This window comes from Mesoplodon mirus (genome assembly GCF_964341445.2).
Source record: "Mesoplodon mirus genome assembly, chromosome: 10".
In the NCBI taxonomy this organism is placed as follows: domain Eukaryota; kingdom Metazoa; phylum Chordata; class Mammalia; order Artiodactyla; family Ziphiidae; genus Mesoplodon; species Mesoplodon mirus.
In genome coordinates this window covers 86598169-86625091 of record NC_138986.1, presented here as the reverse complement: position 1 = coordinate 86625091, position 26923 = coordinate 86598169, and the positions used below count along the sequence as shown (strand labels likewise).

At 36.7% G+C, this 26923-nt stretch overlaps 1 protein-coding gene across 1 annotated transcript in view; it reads right to left on the bottom strand.

The window, feature by feature from the left end:
* The window catches only part of ADGRB3 (adhesion G protein-coupled receptor B3), a gene marked incomplete at both ends in the record, with an annotated part of 796225 nt that overhangs the window by 353380 nt on the left and 415922 nt on the right, over positions 1-26923 (bottom strand). The window contains 2 exons of the mRNA XM_082633456.1: positions 15715-15790; positions 16850-16999. Coding sequence (XP_082489582.1) covers positions 15715-15790; positions 16850-16999 — 226 coding nt within the window. The remainder of the gene's footprint in view (positions 1-15714; positions 15791-16849; positions 17000-26923) is intronic.

Here is a 26923-nt window from a genome sequence, read left to right as displayed (position 1 = left end):
TAACAATTATAAATATATGTAGCTAACAGCAGAGCACCCAAAAATATGAAGCAAACATTGGCAGAACTGAAGGGAGAAATAGACAGTAACACAATAATAGTAAACTATTTCAATACAATACCCTGCTTTAATAATGGATAGATCAATCAGTTGTAGATCCATAAGGAAACAGAGGACTTGAACAACACTATAGATCAATTGTACCTAACAGACATATACAGAACACTCCATCCAACAGTAGCTGAATATACATTCTTCTCAAGTGGATACAGAGAATTTTCCAGAATAGATCACAGGTGAGGCACAAAAAAAGTCCTAACAAATTTAAGACAACTGGAATCATACCAAGTAACTTTTCTGAACACAGTGGAATAAAACTAGAAATCAAAGGCAAAAGGAAAACTGGAAAACTCACAAATATGTGAAAAGTAAACAACACACTCTTGACCAATTAATGGGTTAAAAAATAGATCACAAGGGAAATTAGAAAATATCTTGAGACAAATGAAAACACAACATACCAAAACTTATGGGATGCAGCAAAAGCAGTACTGAAACAGAAATATATAAGGGTAAATGCCTCCTTTTAAAGAGAAGAAATATCTCAGATCAATGACTTAACTTTACACCTCACAGAACTAGAATAAAAACAAACTGAACCCAAAGTTAGCTGAAGGAAGAAAATAATAAAGATTAGAGCAGAGATAAATGAAATAGAGAACAGGAAAACATAGAAAACATCACCCAACTAAGAGTTGTTTGAGAAAAAAAAAAAAAGATGACAAACTCTTAGCTAGTGTAACTACTAAAATAAGAAGGAAAACTCAACAAAAGTCAGAAATCAAGATGGGACATTGCAACTGATGCCACAGAAATAAAAGGATCATTAGAGACTACTATGAAAAATTTTATGACAACAAACGGAATAACTTAGAAGAAGCAGATAAATTCCTATAAACATACAACCTACCAAGATTGATTCATGAAGAAGTTTAAAAGTCTAAGCAGACCTATAACTAGGAAGGACATTAAATCAGTAATGAAAAACCTCTTGACAAAAAAAAAAAAAAAAAAAAAAAAAAAAAAAAAAAAAAAAAAAGCCCAGGACCAGATGGCTTCACTGAATAATTCCACTGAGCATTTAAAGAATAATTAACACCAATTCTTCTCAAAATCTTCCAAAACATTAAAGAGGAGAGTATATTTTCAAACGTATTTTATAAGGCCAGCATTACCCTGATACCAAAATCAGACAAAGATGCCTCAAGAAATAAAAACACAGGGTAATACTGATATTGAATATTGATGCAAAAATTCTAAACAAAATACAGAACCAAATTCAACTACACATTAAAAACATCAAATACATGATCAAGAAGAATTTATCTCTGGGAAGCATGGTTGGTGCAACATAAGAAAATTAGTCAGTGTAAAACACCATTATTAACAGAATGAAGAACAAAACCCACAGATCATCTCAATTGATGCAGAAAAAGCATCTGAAAATTTTCAACTTCTCTCATGATAAAAATTTTCAACCAGTTAGGTATAGAAGGAATGTACCTCAATGTAATAAAGGCTATCTATGAAAAACCCACAGCTAACATCATACTCAATGGTGAAAAACTGAAAATGTTTACTGTAAGATGAGGAACAAAGCAAGGATGTCATCTATTGCCACTTCTATTCAACATAGACCTGGAATTCTTAACAATCAGGGGATGCCTAGTAGCCTAACAATCATGCAAGAAAGAGAAATAAAAGGCAACCAAATTGGAAAGCAAAAACCAAAATCATCTCTTTTAGTAGATAGAATGATCTTACATGTAGAAATTCCTAAAGATTCCACAAAACCCTTTTAGAACTAATAAACAATGTGGAAAAGTTACAAGATACAACACTGACACACAAAAATCAGTTGCATTTCTATATACTAACAATGAATCATCCAAAAAGGAAATTAAGGAAACAATCCTATTTACAACAGCATTAAAGAGAATAAAATACTTAGGAATAAACTTAACTAAGGAAGTGAAGAACTGCACACTGAAAACATGAAAATACTGTTGAAAGAAATCAAAGAAGACACAAACAAATGGAAAGACATCCTATCTTCACGAACTGGAAGACTTAATATTGTTCAAATTTCCATAATACTTAAATCAATCTACAGACCAATGCAATCCATATCAAAATACTAATGACTTTTTTGCAGGAATAGACAAAAAAAATCTTAAAATTCATATGGAATCTGAAAGGACCCTGAAGAGCCAAAATGATCTTTAAAAAGAATATGAAAGCTGGAGGTCTCATACTTCCTGATTTTAAAACATGTTACAAAACTACAGTAGGTCAAAACAGTACAGTACTGACATAAAGACAGAGACTGATGGAATAGAATAGAGAGCTCAGAAATAAACTTTCACATATATGGTCAAATTATCTTTCACAGGGTTGCCAAGGCTACGCAGTGAGGAAAGGATAATCTCTTGAAAAAATGTTGCTGGGAAAACATCCCATGTTTTCAGTATCCACATGCAAAAGAATGAAGTTGAACACTTACATTGCACCATATATCAAAATTAACTTAACATGGGTTAAAGATCTAAACATAAGATTTGAAACAATAAAACTCTTAGAATAAAACATAAGAGAAGAGCTTCATGACATTGAATTTAGCAATGATTTCTTTGATATGACACCAAAAGTACAGGCAACAAAAGGTAAAATAGATATATGGTACAACATCAAACTTAAAAACCGTAAAGAAAACAACTGACAGAGTTAAAAGGCAATCTATGTATAAGACAGAATATTTATAAGCCATATATATAATAAAGGGTTAATATTGAGAATATATAAAGAAATACTAAAATTCCACAAAACCAAACAAATTAAAAAGATTAAAGATAAATTTTTAAAAGATTAAAAAGAGACAAGACTTAGATATTTCTCTGAAGATTATATACAAAAGGCCAATAATACATGAGAAAACACTCTACATCACTAATCTCATGGAAATGCAGGTCAAAATCACAAGGAAATGTTCCTTCACATCCCTTAGGATGGCCAGGATCAAAAAAACCAGAAAATAACGTGTTGACAAGGTTGTGGAGAAACCAGAAGGCTTTGGCACTGTGGTGGTAATATAAAATGGTGAAGCTGCTATGGAAAACAGTAGGCAGAGTCTTAAAAAAATCAAAAATATAGTTACCATATGATCTAGAAATCCCACTCCTAGGTATATATGCAAAAAAATTGAACTGAGGAGACTTCCCTGGTGGCACAGTGGTTAAGAATCTGCCTGCCTAATGCAGGGGACACGGGTTCGGCCCCAGTCCGGGAAGACGCCACATGCCACAGAAAAACTAAACCCGAGCTCCACAACTACTGAGCCTGTGCTCTAGAACCCATGTGCCACAACTACTGAGCCCATGTGTCAATACTACTGAAGCCCACATGCCTAGAACCCATGCTTCACAAAAAAGAGAAGGCACCAAAATGAGAAGCCTGCACACCACAACTAAGAGCAGCCACCACTCACTGCAACTAGAGAAAGCCCACACACAGCAACAAAGACCCAATGCAGCCAATAAATAAATAAATAAATAAATAAATAAATAAATAAATAAATAAATTTTAAAAAACTGAACTGAGGACTTCATAAATCTCACTGAGCTAAATACATTTACTTTTTTTTTTTTTTTTTTTCGGTATGTGGACCTCTCACTGTTGTGGCATCTCCTGTCACAGAGCACAGGCCCCGGACGTGCAGGCTCAGTGGCCATGGCTCATGGGCCCAGCCGCTCCATGGCATGTGGGATCCTCCCAGACCGGGGCATGAACCTGTGTCCCCTGCATCAGGAGGTGGACTCTCAACCACTGTGCCACCAGGGAAGCACAATACATTTACTTTTAAAACTAAAATTATCCTATGGCTGCTACAAGTAAGGTTGGGCTAACTTAGAACTTTGAAAACTAACAAGAATTTCAACTACTGCAGCCCAGAGTGCTGTAGTCCCCCCTGCGTGGGCAGGACAAGTGCAGAGAGCTTGGAGGAGGGGGCCTTGAGCGCCTCCATGAGAGTGGCCTGGCGGCAGATGGCAAGGAAGATTTGACTGCAGAATAACTCAGTGAAAACAGCACAGCTGAAAACACGGACCTTCAATGACAAAGACATGAAGCAGAGGTGCTCTCCAGACACAGCAAAAAATCATCAAAGTCCTTGCCCCCTTTTTTCCAACGGCCAGCAAAATGGAATTACCTATAAGAAAGCTTATGCCTGGACTAATACAGCCGTGTGGCTGACAGGGACTTGGTGCCCTGCCTGGGTGTCAGGTCTGAGCCTCTGAGGTGGGGGAGCTGAGTTCAGGATACTGGACAACCAGAGACTTCCTGGCCCCACATAATATCAATCAGAGAGAGCTCTCCCAGAGATCTCTGTCTCAATTCTAAGACCTAACTCAATGACCAGCAAGCTCCAGTGCTGGATTCTCCATGCCAAACAACAAGCAAGAGAGAAACACAACACCACCCATTAGCAGAGAGGCTGCCTAAAATCATACTAAGTTCACAGACAGCCCAAAACACACCACCAAACATGGTCCTGCCCACCAGAAAGACAAGATCCAGCCTGATCCACCAGAACAGAGGCACCAGTCTCCTGCACCAGGAAGCCTACACAACCCACTGAACCAATGTTACCCACTGGGGGCAGACACCAAAAACAACGGGAATTACGAACCTGCAGCCTGTGAAAAGGAGACCCAAACACAGTAAGTTAGGCAAAATGAGAAGACAGAGAAACACACAGAAGATGAAGCAGCAAGGCAAAAACCCACCAGACCTAACAAATGAAGAGAAAACAGGCAGTCTACCTGAAAAGGAATTCAGAGTAATGATAGTAAAGATGATCCAAAATCTTGGAAATAGAATGGAGAAAAGACAAGAAACATGTAACAAGGACCTAGAAGAAATAAAGAGCACACAAACAATGATGAACAACACAATAAATGAAATAAAAAATTATCTAGAAGGAATAAATAGCAGAATAGCTGAGGCAGAAGACTGGATAGGTGATCTGGAAGATAAAATAGTGGAAGTAACTACTGCAGACCAGAATAAAGAAAAAAAGAATGAAAATAATTCAGGACAGTCTCAGAGACATTTGGGACAACATTAAACATACCAACATTCAAATTATAGGGGTCCCAGAAGAAGAGAAAAAGAAAGGATCTGAGAAAATATTTGAAGAGATTATAGTTGAAAACTTCCCTAACATGGGGATGAAAATAGTCAAACAAGTCCAGGAAGTGCAGAGAGTCCCATACAGGAAAAATCCAAGGAGAAACACACCAAGACACATATTAATAAAACTATCAAAAGTTAAATAAAAAGAAAATATATTAAAAGCAGCAAGGGAAAAGCAACAAATAACATACAACAGAAGCCCCATAAGGTTAACAGCTGAACTTTCAGCAGAAACTCTGAAAGCCAAAAGGGAGTGGCAGGACATATTTAAAGTGATGAAAGGGAAGAACCTACAACCAAGAATACTCTACCCAGCAAGGATCTCAATCAGATTCAATGGAGAGATTTAAACCTTTACAGACAAGCAAAAGTTAAGAGAATTCAACACCACCAAACCAGTTTTACAACAAATGCTCAAGGAACTTCTCTAGGCAGGAAAAGCAAGAGAAGGAAAAGACCTACAATAAAAAAACCCAAACAATTAAGAAAATGGCAATAGAAACATACATATTGATAATTACCTTAAATGTAAATGGATTAAATACTCCAACCAAAGACATAGTCTGGTTGAATGGATACAAAAACAAGACCCATATATATGCTGTCTACAAGAGACCCACTTCAGACCTAGGGACACATACAGACTGAAAGTGAGGGGATGGAAAACAATATTCCATGCAAACGGAAATCAAAAGAAAGCTGGAGTAGCAATTCTCATATCACACAAAATAGGCTTTAAAATAAAGACTACTAAAGAGACAAAGAAGGACACTACATAAGGATCAAGGGATCAATCCAAGAAGAAGATATAACAATTGTAAATATTTATGCACAAATCATAGGAGTCCTTCAATACATAAGGCAAATGCTAAAAGCCATAAAATGGGAAATTGACAGGAACACAATCATAGTAGGGGACTTTAACATCCCACTTTCATCAATGGACAGAACATCCAAAATGAAAATAAATAAGGAAACACAAGCTTTAAATTAAACAAGATGAACTTAATTGATATTTATAGGACATTCCATCCAAAAACAACAGAATACACTTTCTTCGCAAGTGCTCATGAAATATTCTCCAGGACAGATCATATCTTGGGTCACAAATCAAGCCTTGGTAAATTTAAGAAAATTGAAATCATATCAAGTATCTTTTCTGACCACAATGTTAAGAGACTAGATATCAATTACAGGAAAAAAATCTGTAAAAAATACAAACACATGGAGGCTAAACAATACACTACTAAATCAACAAGAGATCACTGAAAAAATCAAAGAGGAAATCAAAAAATACCTAGAAAAAAAAAAACAATGAAAACACAACAATCCAAAACCTATGGGATGCAGCAAAAGCAGTTCTAAGAGGAAAGTTTATAGCAATACAATCCTACCTCAAGAAACAAGAAACATCTCAAATAAACAACCTAACCTTACACCTAAAGCAATTAAAGAAAGAAGAACCAAAAAACCCCAAAGTTAGCAGAAGGAAAGAAAGCATAAAGATCATATGAGATATAAATGAAAAAGAAATGAAGGAAACAATAGAAAAGGTCAATAAAACTAAAAGCTGGTTCTTTGAGAAGATACATATAATTTAAACCATTAGCCAGACTCATAAAGAAAAAAGGGAAAAAACTCAAATCAACAGAATTAGAAATGAGAAAGGAGAAAAAACAACTGACAGTGTCAATATACAAAGGATCATGAGAGATTACTACAGGTAACTATATGCCAATAAAATGGACAACCTGGAAGAAATGGACAAATTGTTAGAAAAGCACAACCTTCCGAGACCGCACCAGGAAGAAATAGAAAATATAAACAGATCAATCACAAACACTGAAATTGAAACTGTGATTAAAAATCTTCGAACAAACAAAAGCCCAAGACCAGATTGTTTCACAGGTGAATTCTATCAAACATTTAGAGAAGAGTTAACACCTATCCTTCTCAAACTCTTCCAAAATATAGCAGAGGGAGGAACACTCCCAAACTCATTCTATGAGGCCACCATCATCGTGATACCAAAACCAGACAAAGGCATCACAAAAAAAGAAAACTATGGGCCAATATCACTGATGAACATAGATGCAAAAATCCTCAACAAAATACTAGCAAAGAGAATTCAACAGCACATTAAGAGGATCATACACCGTGATCAAGTGGGTTTTATCCCAGGAATGAAAGAATTCTTCAATATACACAAATCAATCAATGTGATACCTCATAATAACAAACTGAAGGATAAAATCCATATGATAATCTCAACAGATGCAGGAAAAAATTTCAAAAAATTCAACACCAATTTTTGATAAAAAATTAAAAAAAAAAGAAAAATACCCTCCAGAAAGTAGGCATAGAGGGAACTTACCTCAACATAACAAAGGCCATACATGACAAATCCACAGCCACATCATTCTCAGTGGTGAAAAACTGAAACCATTTCCACTAAGATCAGGAACAAGACAAGGTTGCCCACTCTCACTACTAGTATTCAACATAGTTTTGAAAGTTTTAGTCACAGCAATCAGAGAAGAAAAATAAATAAAAGAATCCAAATTGGAAAAGAAGTAAAACTGTCACTGTTTGCAGATGACATGATACTATACATAGAGAATCCTAAAGATGCTACCAGAAAACAACTAGATCTAATCAATGAAGTTGGTAAAGTAGCAGGATACAAAATTAATGCACAGAGATCTATTGCAGTCCTATACACTAATGATGAAAAATCTGTAAAAGAAATTAATGAAACACTCCCATTTACCATTGCAACAAAAAGAATACAATACCTAGGAATAAACCTACCTAAGGAGACAAAAGACCTGTATGCATAAAACTATAAGACACTAATGAAAGAAATTAAAAATGATACAAACAAATGGAGAGATATACCATGTTCTTGGATTGGAAGAATCAACACTGTGAAAATGACTCTACTACCCAAAGCAATCTACAGATTCAATGCAATCCCTATCAAAGTACCAATGGCATTTTTCACAGAACTAGAACAAAAGATTTCACAATTTGTATGGAAACAGAAAAGATCTTGAATAACCAAAGCAATCTTGAGAAGAAAGACTGAGCTGGAGCAATCAGGCTCCTGGACTTCAGACTGTATTACAAAGATACAGTACTCAAGACAGTATGGTACTGGCATAAAACCAGAAATATAAATCAATGGAACGGAATAGAAAGCCCAGAGATAAACCCATGTATATATGATCACCTCATCTTTGACAAAGGAGGCAAGAATATACAATGAAGAAAAGAGAGCCTCTTCAATTATTTTTGCTGGGAAAACTGGACAGCTGTGTGTAAAAGAATGAAATTAGAAAACTTCCTAACACCATACATAAAAATAAACCCAAAATTGTTTAAAGACGTAAATATAAGCCCAGACACTATAAAACTCTTAGAGGAAAACATAGGCAGAACACTCTATGACATAAATCACAGCAAGATCCTTTTTGACCCATCTCCTAGAATAATGGAAAAAGAAGCAAAAATAAACAAGTGGGACCTAGTGAAACTTAAAAGCTTTTGCACAGTAAAGGAAACCATTAACAAGATGAAAAGACAACCATCAGAATGGGAGAAAACATTTTCAAGTGAAGCAACTGACAAAGGATTAATCTCCAAAATATACAATCAGCTCATGCAGCTCAATATCAAAACAAACAAACAAACAAACAAACAAGCGAATCCAAAAATGGACAGAACACCTAAACAGACATTTCCCCAAAGAAGATATTCACATGAAAGGATGCTCAACATCACTAATCATTAGAGAAATGCAAATCAAATCTACGATGAGGTATCACCTCACACAGGTCAGAATGGCCATCATAAAAAAATTCTACAAACAAGAAATGCTGGAGGGGGTGGGAAGAAGAGGGAACCCTCTTGCACTGTTGGTGGGAATGTAAATTGATACAGCCACTATGGAGAACATTATGGAGGTTCCTTAAAAAACTACAGATAGAACTATCATATGACCCAGCAATCCCACTATTGGGCGTATACCCTGAGAAAACCATAATTCAAAAAAGAGTCATGTACCACAATGTTCATTGCAGCACTATTTACAATAGCCAGGACATGGAAACAACCTAAGTGTCCATCAACAGAAGAATGGATAAAGAAGATGTGGCACATGTATACAATGGAATATTACTTGGCCATAAAAAAGAAACAAAATTGAGTTATTTGTAGTGAGGTGGATGGACCTTGAGTCTGTCATACAGAGTGAACTAAGTCAGAAAGAGAAAACAAAATATGGTATGCTGACACATATATATGGAAGCTAAAAAAAAAAAAGTTTTTGAAGAACCTAGGGGCAGGACAGGAATTAAGACACAGATGTAGAGAATGCACTTGAGTACATGGGGAGGGTGAAGTGTAAGCTGTGACAAAGTGAGAGAGTGGCATGGCCATTATACACTGCCAAATGTAAAATAGATAGCTAGTGGGATGCAGCCTTATAGCACAGGGAGGTCAGCTCAGTGCTTTCTCTCTACCTAGATGGGTGGGATGGGAGGGTGAGAGAGAGACGCAAGAGGGAGGGGATATGGGGATATATGTATACATATAGCTGATTCACTTAGTTATACAACAGAAACTAACACACCATTGTAAAGCAATTATACTCCAATAAAGATGTTAAAAAAAGATAAAAGATAAGAAAAAAAAACTAATGAGAATTTCAAGTTAAGTTTGCTGAGGGAGGCAACACCTAGACCCACAATGAAGCCAAGTGATCAGGGATTTAAATTCACTTTCAAACAGTATGGCCCAATTAAACTCAGATTTTTGTAAAGAATGTACTGACTAGGCAATATTACAATATTTTATAGTATTAGTCATGCCAATTTGCCATCCCGATGGATAATTTTAATTTCTAATGTTCCCAATGTAGGGCATTATAAAAAGATACAGAGTATCACAAAACTACAGAATTTCATTGTAAATTCAGAATGAAGTGGGAAGGTTTAGCGTTTGGTCCTCAAGCTGAAGCAAAGGTGCTCTTGAGGGAAATCAGTACTTCAGGTCCAGTGCCTTCAGGATGTATTGGTATAAAAGTGATTGAACTACATACAGAGGGAAGTAAGTCATAAAGAGAAAAACAAATATCGTATATCAATCATTTTATTACTTAATCACATTATCATATTAGTTAATTAATATTATATTAATAATATCATATATATGTAGAATCTAGAAAAATGATACAGATGAACCTATTTGCAAAGCAGAAATAGAAACATAGATTTAGAGAACAAACCTATGGACACCAAGCGGTGAAAGGGTGGGGTGGGATCAACTGGGAGATTGGGATTGATATATATACACTACTGTGTATAAAATAGATAACTCTTGAGAACCTACTGTACAGCACAGGGAACTCTACTCAGTGCTCTGTGGTGATCTAAACAGGAAGGAAATCCAAAAAAGAGGGCATGTATGTATACATATAGCTGATTCACTTTGCTGTACAGCAGAAACTTAACACAACATTGTACAGCAACTATACTGCAGTAAAAATTTCTTTAAAAAGTGATTATGTTTTCATTTTTGTATTATTTCCAATATTTTCTAGTTCAACTGTTTTTCCTGTTTGTCTTTAATTCCTATAATATTAGGAACTCAAATGGGTTCCATTTCCTAAATGTGAAAAACATTAGCATCATTTATTTTTTATTAGGTTGGTGAACTTGACAGCAAATTTATGTGATTTTGCATTATTGATTTTTCCTTTTTAAAAGATAGTTTTCATGTTAGTGGCTAATGAGAACATTGGGGTATTTTTTGTTGTTTATTTTTTGTTTTCTTTTTGGGGGGTTCATTTGTATTTTTCCTGGCACTATAATACTATACTGTAATTTGCATAAATTTTTAATTAGATCCTTTATGATATATTGAGTGTTAATAGCTACATTAATGTGCCTTTTTATGTTTCTTTTTTTCTATTTTTTTCTTTTTTTTTTTAAACAGGACTATATTTTCCATACATCCTACCAGGAAATGTACATATTGATCCCATACTCAAAAGTATTGTAATCTTCCTATAGAACTGGAACTTGGCTTTATTAAATGAATCAGAAAATGGGTTGATTACAACTGTTTCTTGAAGTCCTTGGCTTGAATGTATGATTGGATATACTTTTGTTTCCTTAGACATAATTTCTGTCAGATACATTCTTACAAGTGACATTGCTAGATCAATGAAAATGTATTTTTAAAGCCTCCTGGAGTTACCAAATAGTCCTACTAAAAGGTACTACAGTTAAAATCCTCACCAGCTGTGTGAGAACTCACCATGCTGTGGGTAGTCATTAGTTCTCTAATGTGAATGGGGCCTGTGTGGGTGGTCTCAGCTCCCCCCAAAGGACCCCTTGCCCTTGGCTGGTCAGCTTTCAGCTATCAGCCCCAAAAGTGATCATGAAAGGTGGGAAGAGTCCAGACCTTGTTGCCCATAGGTTGTGTTGGGGCCACCAAGTTGAGGCCAAGCACCTTGAGCTGCCCATGCACAGCTACCTCCTCCTGAGCCTTTCAAGATTTTCTGTGGAAGATATATGTGTATTCAAAGGAATGTAGAAATTTGAACTGCTTAAAGGAGTAGATATGAGCATCACAGAGGCAGCAAGACAGTGGAAGTGTCCTGGTTTTGGAGGACCAAAGACTTGAGACGGACTAGAACCCACCCACCTACTGGACATATAATCTTTGGCCAGTCAGTGAGACAATAAGGTTCTCATGTCTGTAGAATGAGAGTTCTGGATGGCATAACCTTTAAAGGGCTTGCAGCACTAATGTCCACTGGCTCTATGCTTTTTACTGTAAGACATTATTCCAAAGAATACAGTTGGGAGGCTGAGAATACCCCTTACTTAGTTTGGACTTGAATAGAGCACATTTCCTTCAGATGAAGGCATAATTTGAATCTACTTAATTGTAAAAGGAAAGACAACCCAGTAGTAAAATTGAAATTGCAGCTTGAAGAATAGTCAAATGCATATTAGGGCAAGAGAAGAAAAAGAAATATCAAAATGAAAGAGTCAACATGAAAAGTTACTTCTGTCTTTGTAGGAAGGAAAATTTCTAAATTATATCTATTCAAAACATTATGTCAAGTTCTCCTTTTGGGCCCCCATGAAGGGAATTATGCAAAGTATTGTATTAAAATATTGTATCAAAATATAAAATTTCTGGCGACTTAACAGCAAGCCTAACATTATTCTGTGTCTGGGAAACTTGGCTCCAAAATATTCAACAGATAATTATTAGTAAAATGATCACAGAAGAAAATGTGTCACGAAAATTTAGTAAATAATAAGTAAACATATAGAGCAAATTTGTGTATTTTTCATGTTGAATAAGAAGATATTTCCTTTTCTATTGTGTTCAATTCACACAGTTGAATTTTACAGTAAAACAACAGAATATATGTATTTTATTCCTTTGTTCCTAAAATATTTGAATAGTGTAAACACTAAACTTCTATGTACCTAATTTTTTAAAAAATGGCTTATCTAGAATATTTTATCAGATAAGACAGTTATTCCAGTAAACATTTCTTGGAACTGTATTATTTATTAAGCACTGTTCTGGGAGTTTTGACAGTAGAGGAGATTTAAAATCATTAAGACATTTCCGTGAGGAAGGTTGTTGCTTAGTAAATGTTTGTTAAGTTACTATAAGACAAAGACATCACCCTTGTCCCTTGAAAGGCTTATTCTATTCACTAAACTTTCTGGAACAACGTTTTGAAAAGGAAAAACAGAACAAAACAAAACAAAAAAACAACAAACAAATGAAAAACAAGCCGAGATTGTTTAGTGGTTACCTTATTTTACAGTATGAAGTAAAAGAAAATGAGAAGTAAATGCTAATATTTCACTTTTCAAATAGTGCTTAAACAAACTTTTCATCCTGAACATTCTATTGTAATTATTTCTAATGAATCCAAAGGTGAATATTGTTTTTCTATATTCATTTACCTAATTATACTTAGAAAGTGTGAGTGGGTAGACATATTCATAATTCTTATACAAAGGTTATTAAGAACTTCAAGCTAAAAAACATATGTCAGAACGCCACAACCCTACAATTTTACTGAAATAAAGACAGGGGATTTTTGAAGTTAAAAAGAACCTTTGAGTCCAACCCCATGATTCATAAAGTCAGTGACTTGCCCAAAGGCTAATCTGCATCTGTTTGTGTCCCAGGTAGTATTAGGGGGTGCAGTTCTGGACTTTTCCCAGTTTTACCCATTCAACCGCCCACAATATTGTCATTAGTCCACCTACAACTGACCACTACCTCTGCAATAATTTCAAAAATGTTGAAACACTTTTTTTTTTTACAAAAAGGCTGATATCCCTAGATACACTTCCAATTCCCTTGACTGTATAGCTTTATGAAACTTGGAATAATCTGACTTTGTGTAGGTGAGTGAGTTCTACGGTGTTATTCAAAATAAGATTAGTCATAATGAAACTCTGTTAAACATGTACCAGGGAAACTAATTCACAATCTACAATATTTCATGTTCAATATTTTATTTGCATTCACTATGTCCCTCTGCAGCAAACGGAATGAATATTGCATGTAAAGGTGCTTCTATTTTGAAGTTGAACTGAAGGCAGATGATGACTGAGTGACTGAACAAGTTTATAAATTTCTTGTTATGTTAAATTGAAATTAAAACCCAAGTCATCTGATTGTGAGTTAGTGCATAGTCTAGAATTCCTGCAAGATTAGCTTTACACAAACAAACTCCCAGTGGAAATAAGGGTCTGACTTTGAGTATCTGGGTACTTTAAAAAAAAATACTTTATTTATTTATTTTTGGCTGCGTTGGGTCTTCCTTGCTGTGTGCAGGCTTTCTCTAGTTGCGGTGAGCGGGGGCTACTCTTGGTTGTAGTGCACGGGTTTCTCATCGTGGTGGCTTCTCTTGTTGAGGAGCATGGGCTCTACACATGCCAGCTTCAGTAGCTGTGGCTCACGGGCTAAGTAGTTGTGGCTCACGGGCTGTAGAGCGCAGGCTCAGTAGTTGTGGCACACAGGCTTAGTTGCCCCGTGGCATATGGGATCTTCCCGGACCAGGGATGGAAGAACCCGTGTCCCCTGCATTGGTAGGTGGATCCTTAACCACTGCACCACCAGGGAAGTCCCTATCTGGGTACTTTTAACTTTAGCACATTTCTCCTCAAATAAACATCATACACAGCAATAGAGGTGGTGTAACTATAAATCAATTTTGGCTGTGAGTAACTGTACAGACCAATGTGTTTTAATAAAACCCATGGCAAAGTTGAGAGTAAATATATTAGCTTTGAAAATCTGTTAGTAGAACAAAACCAAACACAAACCTATTCAAATTCAGGAAACCCAAATTCCATCCAGAGAGGAAGGGTGTTAAAGAAAGCTAGATTTCCCAGAGTTGTCTCTGTGGTCAAAACATCCCTCTGGATGATTCACAGACTATAATAATAATTCGCTGCACATAGATTTTCTCCAAATAATCGTGGTTAACTGCAGCTGTTATTGCTTCCTTGGGAGACCTTTTCCTGCTGGACTGAACTCTAATTGTTTTTATTTATTAGACCATTTGTTAGGTCCCTGGTATAACTGTACACATCATTCGCAGTCTCTCCTCTTGAAAAACTTAAAGCTTTACTCATGAGGCTGTGGGTACGTGCTCACGGCCGTGTGGCTGTATTTAACTAAAATACAACTTTGTCTCAGTCCTCCACAGTGAGGTGGGGTGGAGGAAACAGGTCACCAAGAGTGAGAACAGCACCATCCAGAGAGATGTGTATCATGTTTTCTGTACAATCTGGTAAAATAGTTAAGACGGAAGAGGAAATAAATTAATGTTGGTAGAATTACTATCTGTAATTGTTTCTTTTTAATGTCTAGGAGGAAAGAAATCAATGGATTTCTTCCAAAATTAGTCCTCTAATTGAACAACGTTTTTCTTAATGTAACTGTAATTGAATATTTATCTAGAGGCAAACTGAGATCTTGTGCAGATGAACAAAACCAAGTATTCCCAACCATCATGACACTCCTTTAATTCCATGTAATGCTGATGAACAGTACAAGTAAATACAAATAAAGGGAGAAGACAGATGCATTTTAAAATGATCCATTCTATTATAGAGCCTTTAGGTTTTCTTTTTCTTACTTTTTTTTTCCCTTGGTCTTAAGGCAAGTCATGATTAGTTACAAAAGAATTACATGGCTATAATCAGGAACCAAAATTGTCTTTCCTAGTTGTTTTGCAATGCACAGTATGCTAATAAGCTGTTCATTAAATTGGTATTTTCTATTTCATTTAAGAAAAAAGCCTTTTGTATTACCAAACTTTGCTTGACTATTTTCATAGAATGAGCTATAATCACATATTTGGAATAATTTACAGAGATTACAACAGCTTATTACTTTGTAGCTTACCTCAGAGTGGGCAAAATTAGATCTAAGTTTTTGTACAGGACTGCTCCAAGAACAAAGACTGATGATTCATCTAATTCTAGAAAGAATAAAATTTTAAAATATTAGCAAAACAGCAAGAATAATACTGTGTCTTATAAAACTTTAATCTCCTAATTACAAGGGGATTCCAGTATCTGCTGAAGCAAAGCCAGGTATAAGAAATGCCTTCCTAACTGTGCTGGGAAAGTCAGCCCACACACTGCATGCATTAATTGTAACTCCAGAAGATGTATTTTCGGTGGTTTTGTGTCATGAAGTAACTTTCCTGCAGGCTCAGACAAGAAGCGGCTGTAGATACAGCTAAGGAGTTTAAATTCCCAATGATATAGGGGAGAGCCAATTATCTTTTGGAGCTCTCAGTTAAAATGTCAAAATTTCCAACGTAAGAATTAAGACCACAATGTCACTCTTGAAAAGGGCCATTAAATTTTAGAGGCTATTGAAGATGTTCTTAAAACTTAACTTTTTGTTAGATTTGTTTTTGTTGTTGTTGTTGTTGTTTGTGGTACACGGGGCTCTCATTTTTGTGGCCTCTCCTGTTGCGGAGCACAGGCTCTGGACGCACAGGCTCAGTGGCCATGGCTCACGGGCCCAGCCGCTCTGCGGCATGTGGGATCCTCCCAGACCGGGGCACAAACCTATGTCCCCTGCGTCGGCAGGCAGACTCTCAACCACTGCACCACCAGGGAAGCCTGTTAAATTTGTTTTTAGGTACCAACTTCTTTTTAAAAAAGTGAGGCAGAAACAATTATTTTGCATGGAATGGAAAATCCAACACATTTCAATACCTAAACTTAAAATCTTAGGCCAAGTGCTTTACACTGGGATGAGACTGTCAGCACTGAAATTTGACCCTGACAAGCTCAGGTCTATAATTTGCACTTGTATTTTTTTTTTCCATTTTAATAGAGCCTTTCCTCAAGTAAATTCAGATTTAAAGCCCAAATTAGGTTTTCTATAGTTACGAAATGAGTTTAGAGTTGTGATTGCAGACTGTTTCCTAAATTGCTTAATACATGGGAATTTATGTCAAGTGTATTATTAAATTGAACTTATAAATTTTTTGTTCGAGGCTTAAATTATTTCACATATTTACCTTTTGATGATACGGGGGTAAAGATGCTCTTTGGAATGACCACCCTGTCTTCTGAGTTTCTTGCCCAGTCAACCATGCCCTTCCGTCCTTTCATTGGGAAGTTGATGTCTGTTAGAACAGAGGCCGCAGGAAGCTTCTGAATGCTAGCCACTGTGAAAAAAGAAGTAATGATGTCAACTAAAGTCTTTCAGTGTTATCAAAATTGATCACATTAAACCTTGCAGTATATTAAAAATAAAATTTCTAGTCCTAATTATATTTATCAGAGATATAAAACATGCTGATTCCTTAAAATTAGAGGATATTCATTAGGGCTGCTGACTTTTCCTTATTAATTTGGTTTCTGTTGCTTTCAGCAGGGATCATACAGTGACAGTCAGTGGCTGGGTGGACAATCTCATGAGCGCTGACAGCTGAGGCCATCTTGGTTGTTCATGGTTGGCCTCCATTCCAATTGCTAGAATCTTCTACTGTATTTTTGTTAAATATTTTGATGAACACACCTGATTCACAGACTGACATTTTCATTTAAATCTGAACTTTGTCTTCAGAACAAGTTTTCTGCACCTACCTCTGAACACTGCCTTTGGAACAAATATTTCCTGGATGAGATGGGGTACCATGAAGACATGAGAAACAAACACATTGCTCTGGGAGACAGAACTGTCAGGATTCAAATAATGAAGCACTAAAAATGCCATAACCACAGACCCAATATAATATGCAGAAGTGTTTAACGAATAGGACAGTAATAACAAACGATTCTTAAAATGCACACCCACAATTGAAATTAATAAATGTATATATGTGAATGGAGAATTCTGTCTTTACTCACAGTAAGTATTTTAATATATATTGAGAAAATTAATGAATAATATGTTTGGTAATGCCTGAATATATTTTTATTATATATATACACACACATTCACATCTATATATACAACAAAACTATGATAGTAAACACTCAAGCACTTATTGAGTGCACACAGTTTCAATTAAGGAATGTAATCTGTAGAGCTTTTGCATAGGTCCATACTTGTTCCACATTAAAGTTTCAGGTGTTCCCTGGAAGACTTAAATGGAAATATGATGAGGGAACTCTAAAAGCTATCCCAATAAGAAAGGTGAAGTAAGAAACCATTAGACTCCTCATAAGTGGATTTCATTCAAAAGAAACTTGTAATTAAAACAAGAGAGGATAAAAATTAAGAATTTACCAATATTAGTTGTATAAATCTATTACTGTACCACTGGCTTAGTTGCAAATTAAACTGGTTATGTATTACTATACTTTATTAAAGCTCTTTCAGGCAATTATACACATCCATTTTCAGCATAGGATAGAATTTCATTTCTCCTGTAATTTGACATAATAAGCTTAAAAAAGGATTTTGTAACTAAATGTTGAAGGACAGAGGGTGCTGGGTAACTCATAAATTATTATGGATGTGAAAGCATGCTTTTTCTTAAGGGCTCTGCAAGCTTTATCCAATATGCAAAACTAAGTTCATCTACTTCCAAATTCCTTGACTCTTACTTTGGTTGTCTTGGTGTTTAGAGGAAATTTATTTCACCTCTCTGCTCTAAAAACTGATGAAAAGAAATGAAGGTTTTTCTGATTTCTAGTTTCTACTATAAAGGAAAACAAACAAGAGATAAACTGTTGGATCTTGAGGTCTAATAATTCCTCTGTTTCTATATACATTGGATAGAAAACAAAAATAAATAAACAAACAAAAGGAATAAATAACATATGGAGGTACTTTATTCTGTACCAATTATATGTCACTTTATCCTGAATAAATGCTGGTCTAATACCTTATTCTTAAAAATATAAAAATGAGATAATTATACATGCATGTATCTCACATTGTAAAATGCATTCATTCTTTAGTTGGAGGTACATTGGGTATTAAATGATGACTATATAGATTAGATCGACTTTTGAGTCTAGACTAAAGGAATATAAAAACCAATTAGGATCACTAACTTCTGCAAGAAGTCCTTTAAATTGCATAGTATTGAGCATCAGAAGGATATAAAAACAAACATGTATTCATTAATTTTAGTAGATATGTAGTCCATAAAGTAAGATGGTATTTTCAATAAATACATTATGAAAAGGGATATGACTTCACAGACTGATAAGTTTCAAATATAGCCTTCAAATTATCAGTATACATGTTCTTTAAAATATGCAGAATTTAAAATTGTACTTCTTTACCTTAAACCTACTTAGGAAGATTCCTAAGGTGACACTGTGGTTCTTCATGACCCTGCAGTGATTAATTAACATGAAAAACTATTTCCATACAGCAAAAATGATGTAAAGATGACTTTTATTTTTTTCTTTCAGTCCCTGTACCAGACACTTGGACCAATCCAATCCTCAATTCCTTCCCTTCTTCACTGAAGTTCTCCAAAACCCTTAGGTAAAATTTAGATGCAATTAGTCTTTAGGGAACTAGGGAGCTCAAAAGAGGTAAGATTAAAAATGAATACCTTACATATATCCAGAGAAAACCATAATTCAAAAAGATACATGCACCCCAATGCTCATAGCAGCACTATTCACAATAGCCAAGATATGGAAGCAACCTAAATGTCCATCAACAGATGGATGGATAAAGAAGATGTGGTACATATATACAATGGAATATTACTCAGCCATATAAAAGGAATGAATTTATGTCATTTGCCGCAACATGGATGGACCTAGAGATTATCATACTAAGTGAAGTAAGTCAGACAGAGAGAGAAAAATAGCCTATGATATCATTTCTATGCAGAATCTAAAAAAGTGATACAAATGAACTTATTTACAAGAGAGAAATAGATTCACAGACATAGAAAACAAACTGATGGTTACCAAAGAGGAAGGGGTGGGGGAGGGATAAACTAAGAAGTTGGGATTAACATATACACACTACTACATATAAAATAGTAACTAACAAGGACCTACTATATAGCACAGGGAACTAAACTCAATATATTGTAATAACCTATAAGGAAAAGAATCTGAAAAAGATACATTATTAATCAACTATACTTCAATAAAAAAATAATGCCTTAAAGTATGTCTAGAGTACATATGTGTCTAGCACTGCCAAAGGACATCAGTGCAAAGCATGAGGGCACAATCTACGTACTTTGCTTCTGTAACAATTGCTGCATTAAAACCAATCGTGAGTATTTAGATGATAGAGTGTCTTCCCTCAAAAATTGAGAAAATGTCTTTCTTACAGAAGATTAAAGTGGTTAAAAAAAAATCTCAAAGGACACAATGTCCCTGAACAAATAGGCATATCTTGAATGCTCCAAGAACTACCCTAAATTCACTGCATCGTGTTTTAATTACAACTCTAGAATTGATTTCTTATGTAATAAAAATAGGTGACTCATTATGGATAAACCTTGGAACAAACCCAGCGGACTTTCAGTTTGCATTTTTAATGCTTTCATTTTGCATTTGGATATGCAGCATAAAATCCTCTGACAGCACCATATCTGTTATTGGCCAAGCTCTCAAAGGATTGAGGTTCAGTATAGATTTTTGCTCATCAGAAAGCATAAGGGAATTTTTGTAAATGGGTCTAAAAGTACATGAGCTGTTCTTTTGTTTTTGTTTTTTGTAACCACTGAGCTCTCCTTTGGTTCATCAAAGCAGGTGGTGCTTTGAAACCTGTTCCTGAGGAAAATCATGAGGTTTTAGCCCTTTGTCCCTATTAATTGAGGTCCTGGACAATGGGGACTCTTGTCCTTTTCATCCTTGTAATGTGAATGGCCCACTACAGTTGAATCAGTTGCATGATGAACAAGAAAATAAGGGATAAATTAGGAGTTTGGGATTAACATATACACACTGCTATATATAAAAAAATAGATAATCAACAAGGACTACAGGGAACTCTACTCAGTATTTTGTAATAACCTATAAGGGAATATAATCTGAAAAAGAATATATATATATATATATATATATATATATATATATATATATATCACTGAATCACTTTGCTGTACACCTGAAACTAACACAACATTGAAATGAACTATACTTTGATTAAAAAAAGACATAATGAGAAAAAATAAGGCATCTGGAAGGAAAATGCTAGAGATTGAAAGTGTATGGTAAATGGTGTAGGAAACAGTAGAATGGGCAAATGAGGGCCAGCAGAGGTAGGTGGCAGTTTACCAGAGTGGGGTAAGTGTGGACTCTGGATCTGGGCCCTGGATTCAAATCCTTGGTAGTTTAGGCTAACTATGATGTCCTAGTTTTTTAGGGCCGGTGCCAGTTCACCTCTGATATTTTGTACAGTTATTATTAACATCCCCTATCACTCTCAAAAGTCTCACTTTAGAAGATAAATTCCAAGTTCATTTTATACATTGTGTGACACTGGGAAAATTGCCTAACCTCTCTGTGCCTCAATTTCCTCTTCTGTACCATGGGAATAATAATATTATCTACCTCACTAGGATGCTGGAGGATGAAATAAGTAACTATATGCGAAGACACGGGAGTTGGGTGCCTAACTAGGACCTGGAGCATGGGTGGTCCTATGGAAGTGTTGGCTATTCCAGTAGGTTTTCTCATAATCACTTCCAAGGGAACTTGGAAACTACCTCACTGTATGTCCATAGTATGATAAAGTATTTGACTTTTACAACAAACTTTCTGTTTTCATTGTCCTTCAGTGACCTTAGGGATGAGATTGGGATTACATAGTCAAAACTTAATGTTGAGGGCTTCCCTTGTGGCGCAGTGGTTGACAGTCTGCCTGCCGATGTAGGGGACACGGGTTCGTGCCCCGGTCCAGGAAGATCCCACATGCCGCGGAGCGACTGGGCCCGTGAGCCATGGCCACTGAGCTTGTGCGTCTGGAGCCTGTGCTCCGCAACGAGTGAGGCCACAACAGTGAGAGGCCCACGTACCAAAAAACAAACAAAACAAACAAACAAAAACCTAATGTTGACTATATTCAGATGATCAAAGGCAGGAATTGCACTTAAAATAAATAGGGATCATCCTTTAGTACTTTAATGCACCACTAGGGAGTGAAAAAGCCTTCCTTTTTACTTCTCCCTTCCCTCTGTCCCTCCCCCCGCCTCCTTCCTTTTTTCTGATAGCTTCTGCCAGAGACAAGGGGGGCCTTCTCTGGTTATTTGGCTACACAAGGTCAGTCAGGTTAAAAGTCTATTGGCTGCATCGTGAATGACAAATTCAATACTTCCGTTGCAGCTACGGCCACAGACTTCACAGAGAACTTCAAAAGCACTACTTTTAAGCACTGACCTAAGTGCTTAATGCAGTGACTCACATTCTGTAATGAGTGGATGAAACTCCCAAGGGAGGACACCTAATAATCCTAGGCCCTTCATCATCGGGGGCAGATAAAGAAGAAGCTGTTTACGGGATGCCCTAAAAGCAGTCCTTCTTATTGCTTCCTCCTGCTGATGTTTCCCATATATTTAAGGTTTGCATCATTTTTCATGTTGATTCAGAGAGCACAACTTACAAACGGGGTCCTGACTCACCAATATTAGAAAATTGTCCAGTTATCAAAATGCAATTGCTTGTGGAAAACATCACTCGATATTACTAGTTGGTCACCTGCACAGTTTCAAAATCCTGTAAGTAAACCTTGGGAGGGAGGAAATGATGCATTGCATCAGTGTGTTAGAAAGTGACTCAACCATAATAGAAAAGAATATGAAAAAGAATGTATGTCTATGTATAACGGAATCACCTTGCTGCACAGCAGAAATTAACACAACATTGTAAATCAACTCTACCTCAATAAAATAATTAAGAAAAAAAGGAACTCAGTTCTGCTCTTGAACCCATATCAAGCACATGGGGGCTGAGCAAAGCCTCTATGTAGTGTGACCCCCCTGGCACTTAGCAGCTTAAGAAGCCATTATTTTCCTATGGAAATGCTGAGTGGCTTGTAAACTACTGAAGGTGTTTGGGAGGGAAGAGAAGCACAGCTGATTTTATTGCACACTTGCCATGGACTTGGCATTGCCATTAACTGATTCAGCACGTAGTTATCATGTGGTTCCTCTGCGCTAAGCTCTGTTTCTAGCACAGCACTTGGCCAGATGCCTTAAACATGATACCTTATTTAATATTTAAAACAAGCCTAGGAGGTATTGGTGTTGACAGTATCCTCATTGCTATTATCTGTACCTTCTTTATTTTTATTTTTATTTTTTATTTTGCGGTACGCGGGCCTCTCACTGCTGTGGCCTCTCCCGTTGCGGAGCACAGGCTCCGGACATGCAGGCTCTGCGGCCATGGCTCACGGGCCCAGCCCCTCCGTGGCATGTGGGATCTTCCCTGACCAGGGCACGAACCCGTGTCCCCTGCATCGGCAGGAGGACTCTCAACCACTGCGCCACCAGGGACGCCCTGTACCTTCCTTTCTTAAATGAGGAAGAGGACACTTAAGTGGTGGCATTGCGATTCAAATCTCAGTTGCCTACTCAGAAGTATAGGATTTTGTACTGTGTGATGCAGTTTGATTATACCTAACACATAAACAGCAAATTTACTTTGCCTTACTGTAATATTTTTGCACTAAATATAAAAGATCGACATAGTGACTCAATTAGAAGAAATAAAACTATCTTACTTGCCCAACAGAAGATCAAAACTAGGCACCACTGAAGAACAGTGGTTATCAAAAGGGAATGCAGATATTATATATACACACACTTTAATTCGTCCATCATGATCTCCAACATCGTTTCCAGGAAACACTCAGACATTCAAACAGAGAGATTTTTAGTTTCTTTCCTCCCCAATCTATTTCCCCCATTTACTCTGTCTCCTTCCCAAAGGCTGGGATTGGAGTGTTGAGGGCTGTGGACGAAGAACAGGCTCCCTGAGAGCAGCCAGTAGCCACCGTTTCCCAGGAAACAGAGGAGGTGGGAAGTGCGTCTGCAAGGACCAGGGTGCTGAGAGCTGAGAGCATCCATCAGTTCAGCCGCCACCATCCCCACTACAGGGTGTAGCATCCCCACATCCCAGAGCAGCACACAGAGATTTAATTGAGTAACGTTCTTCCCATTATGAATTCACAGATTTGTTTTAAGAGAAAAAGCAGGCTCCCCTGATATTTAAAAGTAAACAAACTTGATAGGCAGTCAAGAAAGTAACCATGTGGCAAGTCAAAGATTTTCTTCAACTTGCTAGTTTCCAATGACATATTATACATAGTGAAACTTTAAATAATTAACCATTTTGTGTATTCCTTTCTGGTGTCAAAATCGAAAAACCTGTGAATTATTTGTGAATTATCAGCTTCAGATTCTGTTTTTTATCCATTAACCGGTTTCAAAGCCTGGGAGACTCTGCAGCACAAGGCCTGTTTCTTATTTCTGCTCTTGGCCTTTTGGCCGGACTTCAGTGCTCTCTACGGAGGATCTCCTCAGCTTCTTCTCAGGTCACTCCTATTCTTCAGCGTGTAATCCTGCTGACACACGTTTACATGATTACATGGTACATCCCCGGGCAGACACACCACCCTTGTTCAAGCTGAACTCTCTCAACCAGGGACTGGCAAACTACAACCTACGGTCCAGATCTGTCCTACCAGCTGTTTGTGGATGGTGTGAAAGCTAAAAGTAGTTTTCACATTTTTAAGTGGTTGAAAAACATCAAAAGAAGAATTGTATTTCTTGGCATGTGAAAATTAAATAAAATTCAAATCTCACTGTCCACAAATAAAGCTTTATTGGAACACAGACACACCATTCATTCACATGAAGCCTAAGGCTGCTTTTAGGCCACAAGAGCAGAGTTTAACAGCAGAGACTGTATGGTCCACAAACCCTGAAATGTTTACTATCTGGCTCTTTACAGAAAAGGTTTTCCTACCCCTGTTGCAGACATATATCAGAGAAGCTATTTTTAAATATTACAATCTTTCTTTAAAGAGAAATACATTCTAAAATATCTTATTTTCTGCACTTTTTCTGTTAACTATTGCATGTTCTTTCTAAAGGCCTTTTTCTTTCTATGCTATGTAAAATTTAATGAGGGAAATTTAACCTGATTATACCAATTTTCTTTCAGGTTTTAAAAAGGGTATGTCACTTATAAATTTTCATCTTCTCTACACAAGTAGTTCATGATTTCATTCCTCACATAAATACAAAACAAAATGTGATATGCAAATCAATTTTGCATGTATACCTGAATGGTAAAACCAAATCAATAAAGAAAATGCTTTAGGAAGTAAATTCTCCCTCTTCTCCTAACCAGTGAAATGAACAGTATTCTTATCCTTCCTTTCTAGAGGAAGGTCCTTTAGATGATAATAAACCAAGTAAAAACAAACGAGAGCATTTGTGTATGCAGCATTGTGTGTGTGTGTGTGTGTGTGTGTGTGTGTGTGTGATGTATTGTTTTGATATCTATGGGTATTCAAACCTTACCAGGGGAGTGAGGCAGGAACCTGTGAGAAGTCAAGCATCCATGCAGTCAGGAAACAACAACCAAAGCCAACAATCCCAGGGCTTCCCGAGACAGTGATCATCCATTCCCAGAAGAGTACTAGCAATGCCAAGTGCTACGACTTGACAAGAGAACGATCATTGTAGACTCAAGAGTTCTGTCTGGAAATTCATTCATCCAGCAAATTTCTATTGAGCCCTGAGAGTGTTGCAAGCAGGGTCTTATCACTGAGGACCTAACAAGTGAGCAAGAGACACAAAGTATTTGTCTTTAACGAGCTCGCAGTCTAGTGGGCGAATGCACACAGTTCGTTAGTGAGAAAAAATTCAGATAATTCAAGGTTGTTACAGGTGGCATGAAAGAAATAATTGATGAGACGGCGCGTGGTCAGTCGGCCAAGAAAGGCCTCTCTGAAGAGGGAGAATGTGGGCTGTGGTTTGACAGCTGAGTATAAGTTAGGGGAAGAAGAAAGAGCCTGTGCAGACCCAGAGCCTGGAAAAGGGCTGTGATGTTCCAGAAGTATCAGAATAACAGTGTCAGGGGTATGAGGTGAGGGAACTTACTGTGCCCTAGAAAAAGAGTAACGTTTTTAATAGAGCATGAAGGTTTAGGTAGAGAAGCAGTCAAACAAAGGGCTGGAAATGACACTTTAGGCTAAGTGATCTGAGATCTGAAGCATGATCGAATTTAGAACTTAGAGATGTAATCTGGTTGTCTTCTAATCAGAAGTAATGTAAACAATGAGGTCCTGCTGTAGAGCACAGAGAACTATATTCAGTATCCTGGGATAAACCACAATGGAAAAGAATATGGAAAAAGTTGTATACATATACTGAGTCATGTGTCTGTACAGCAGAAATTAACACAACATTGTAAATCAATTATACGTGAATAAAATAATTTTTTTAAAAAGAAGTAATAGTTGATAATGTGGACATGGATAAGTTCCCCCAAAAGAGAGAATACAATGGACAGATTCATTCATTCAACAAATATCAATTGAGTACCTATCACATGCCAAGCACAGTTCTGGGCACTGGAAACACACCAGTGAACAAAACAGTTAAAGTCTCTGCCCTCATGGGACCAGCATGGTATCTGGGGAAAGACAGAAGATGAACAAACAGAACTAGATCGAATGTCAGTAACAGTAAATGATCTGCTAGAGAACGGTGACTGGGGTTGGGGACCTTTACTAAATAGTGGAAGCTTCTTTGGTCAGCTGGCCTCCATGCAGACACCTGCAGAAGAGACATGGTGAGCTGTGCAGACATCAAGAAGATGACAGAAAAGAGGCTGAGAAGTGTAGTTTAGGAGAGATTCACTTTTAGAGGGTAAAGAGAAATAATCAGGGAAAGACACCAAAAATAAATGGAGAGAGAAAAAGATAAACCACAATAGTAAACTAATTGTGAAACAGAAAGATGTATTTTAAAAATGCCAGTGTGGCTTTACAAGAAGTCAAAGGCTTTATAAAGACTATGGAAAAGGGCCACTGGTTTAGAAAAAGGAAAACCATACTCTAAAATTAGGTTCTGACCATGCTCTACTGCAGAGTTGGTAAACTTCCTATAAAGGGCCAAAAAGTAAATATTTTCAGCTTTGAGGGC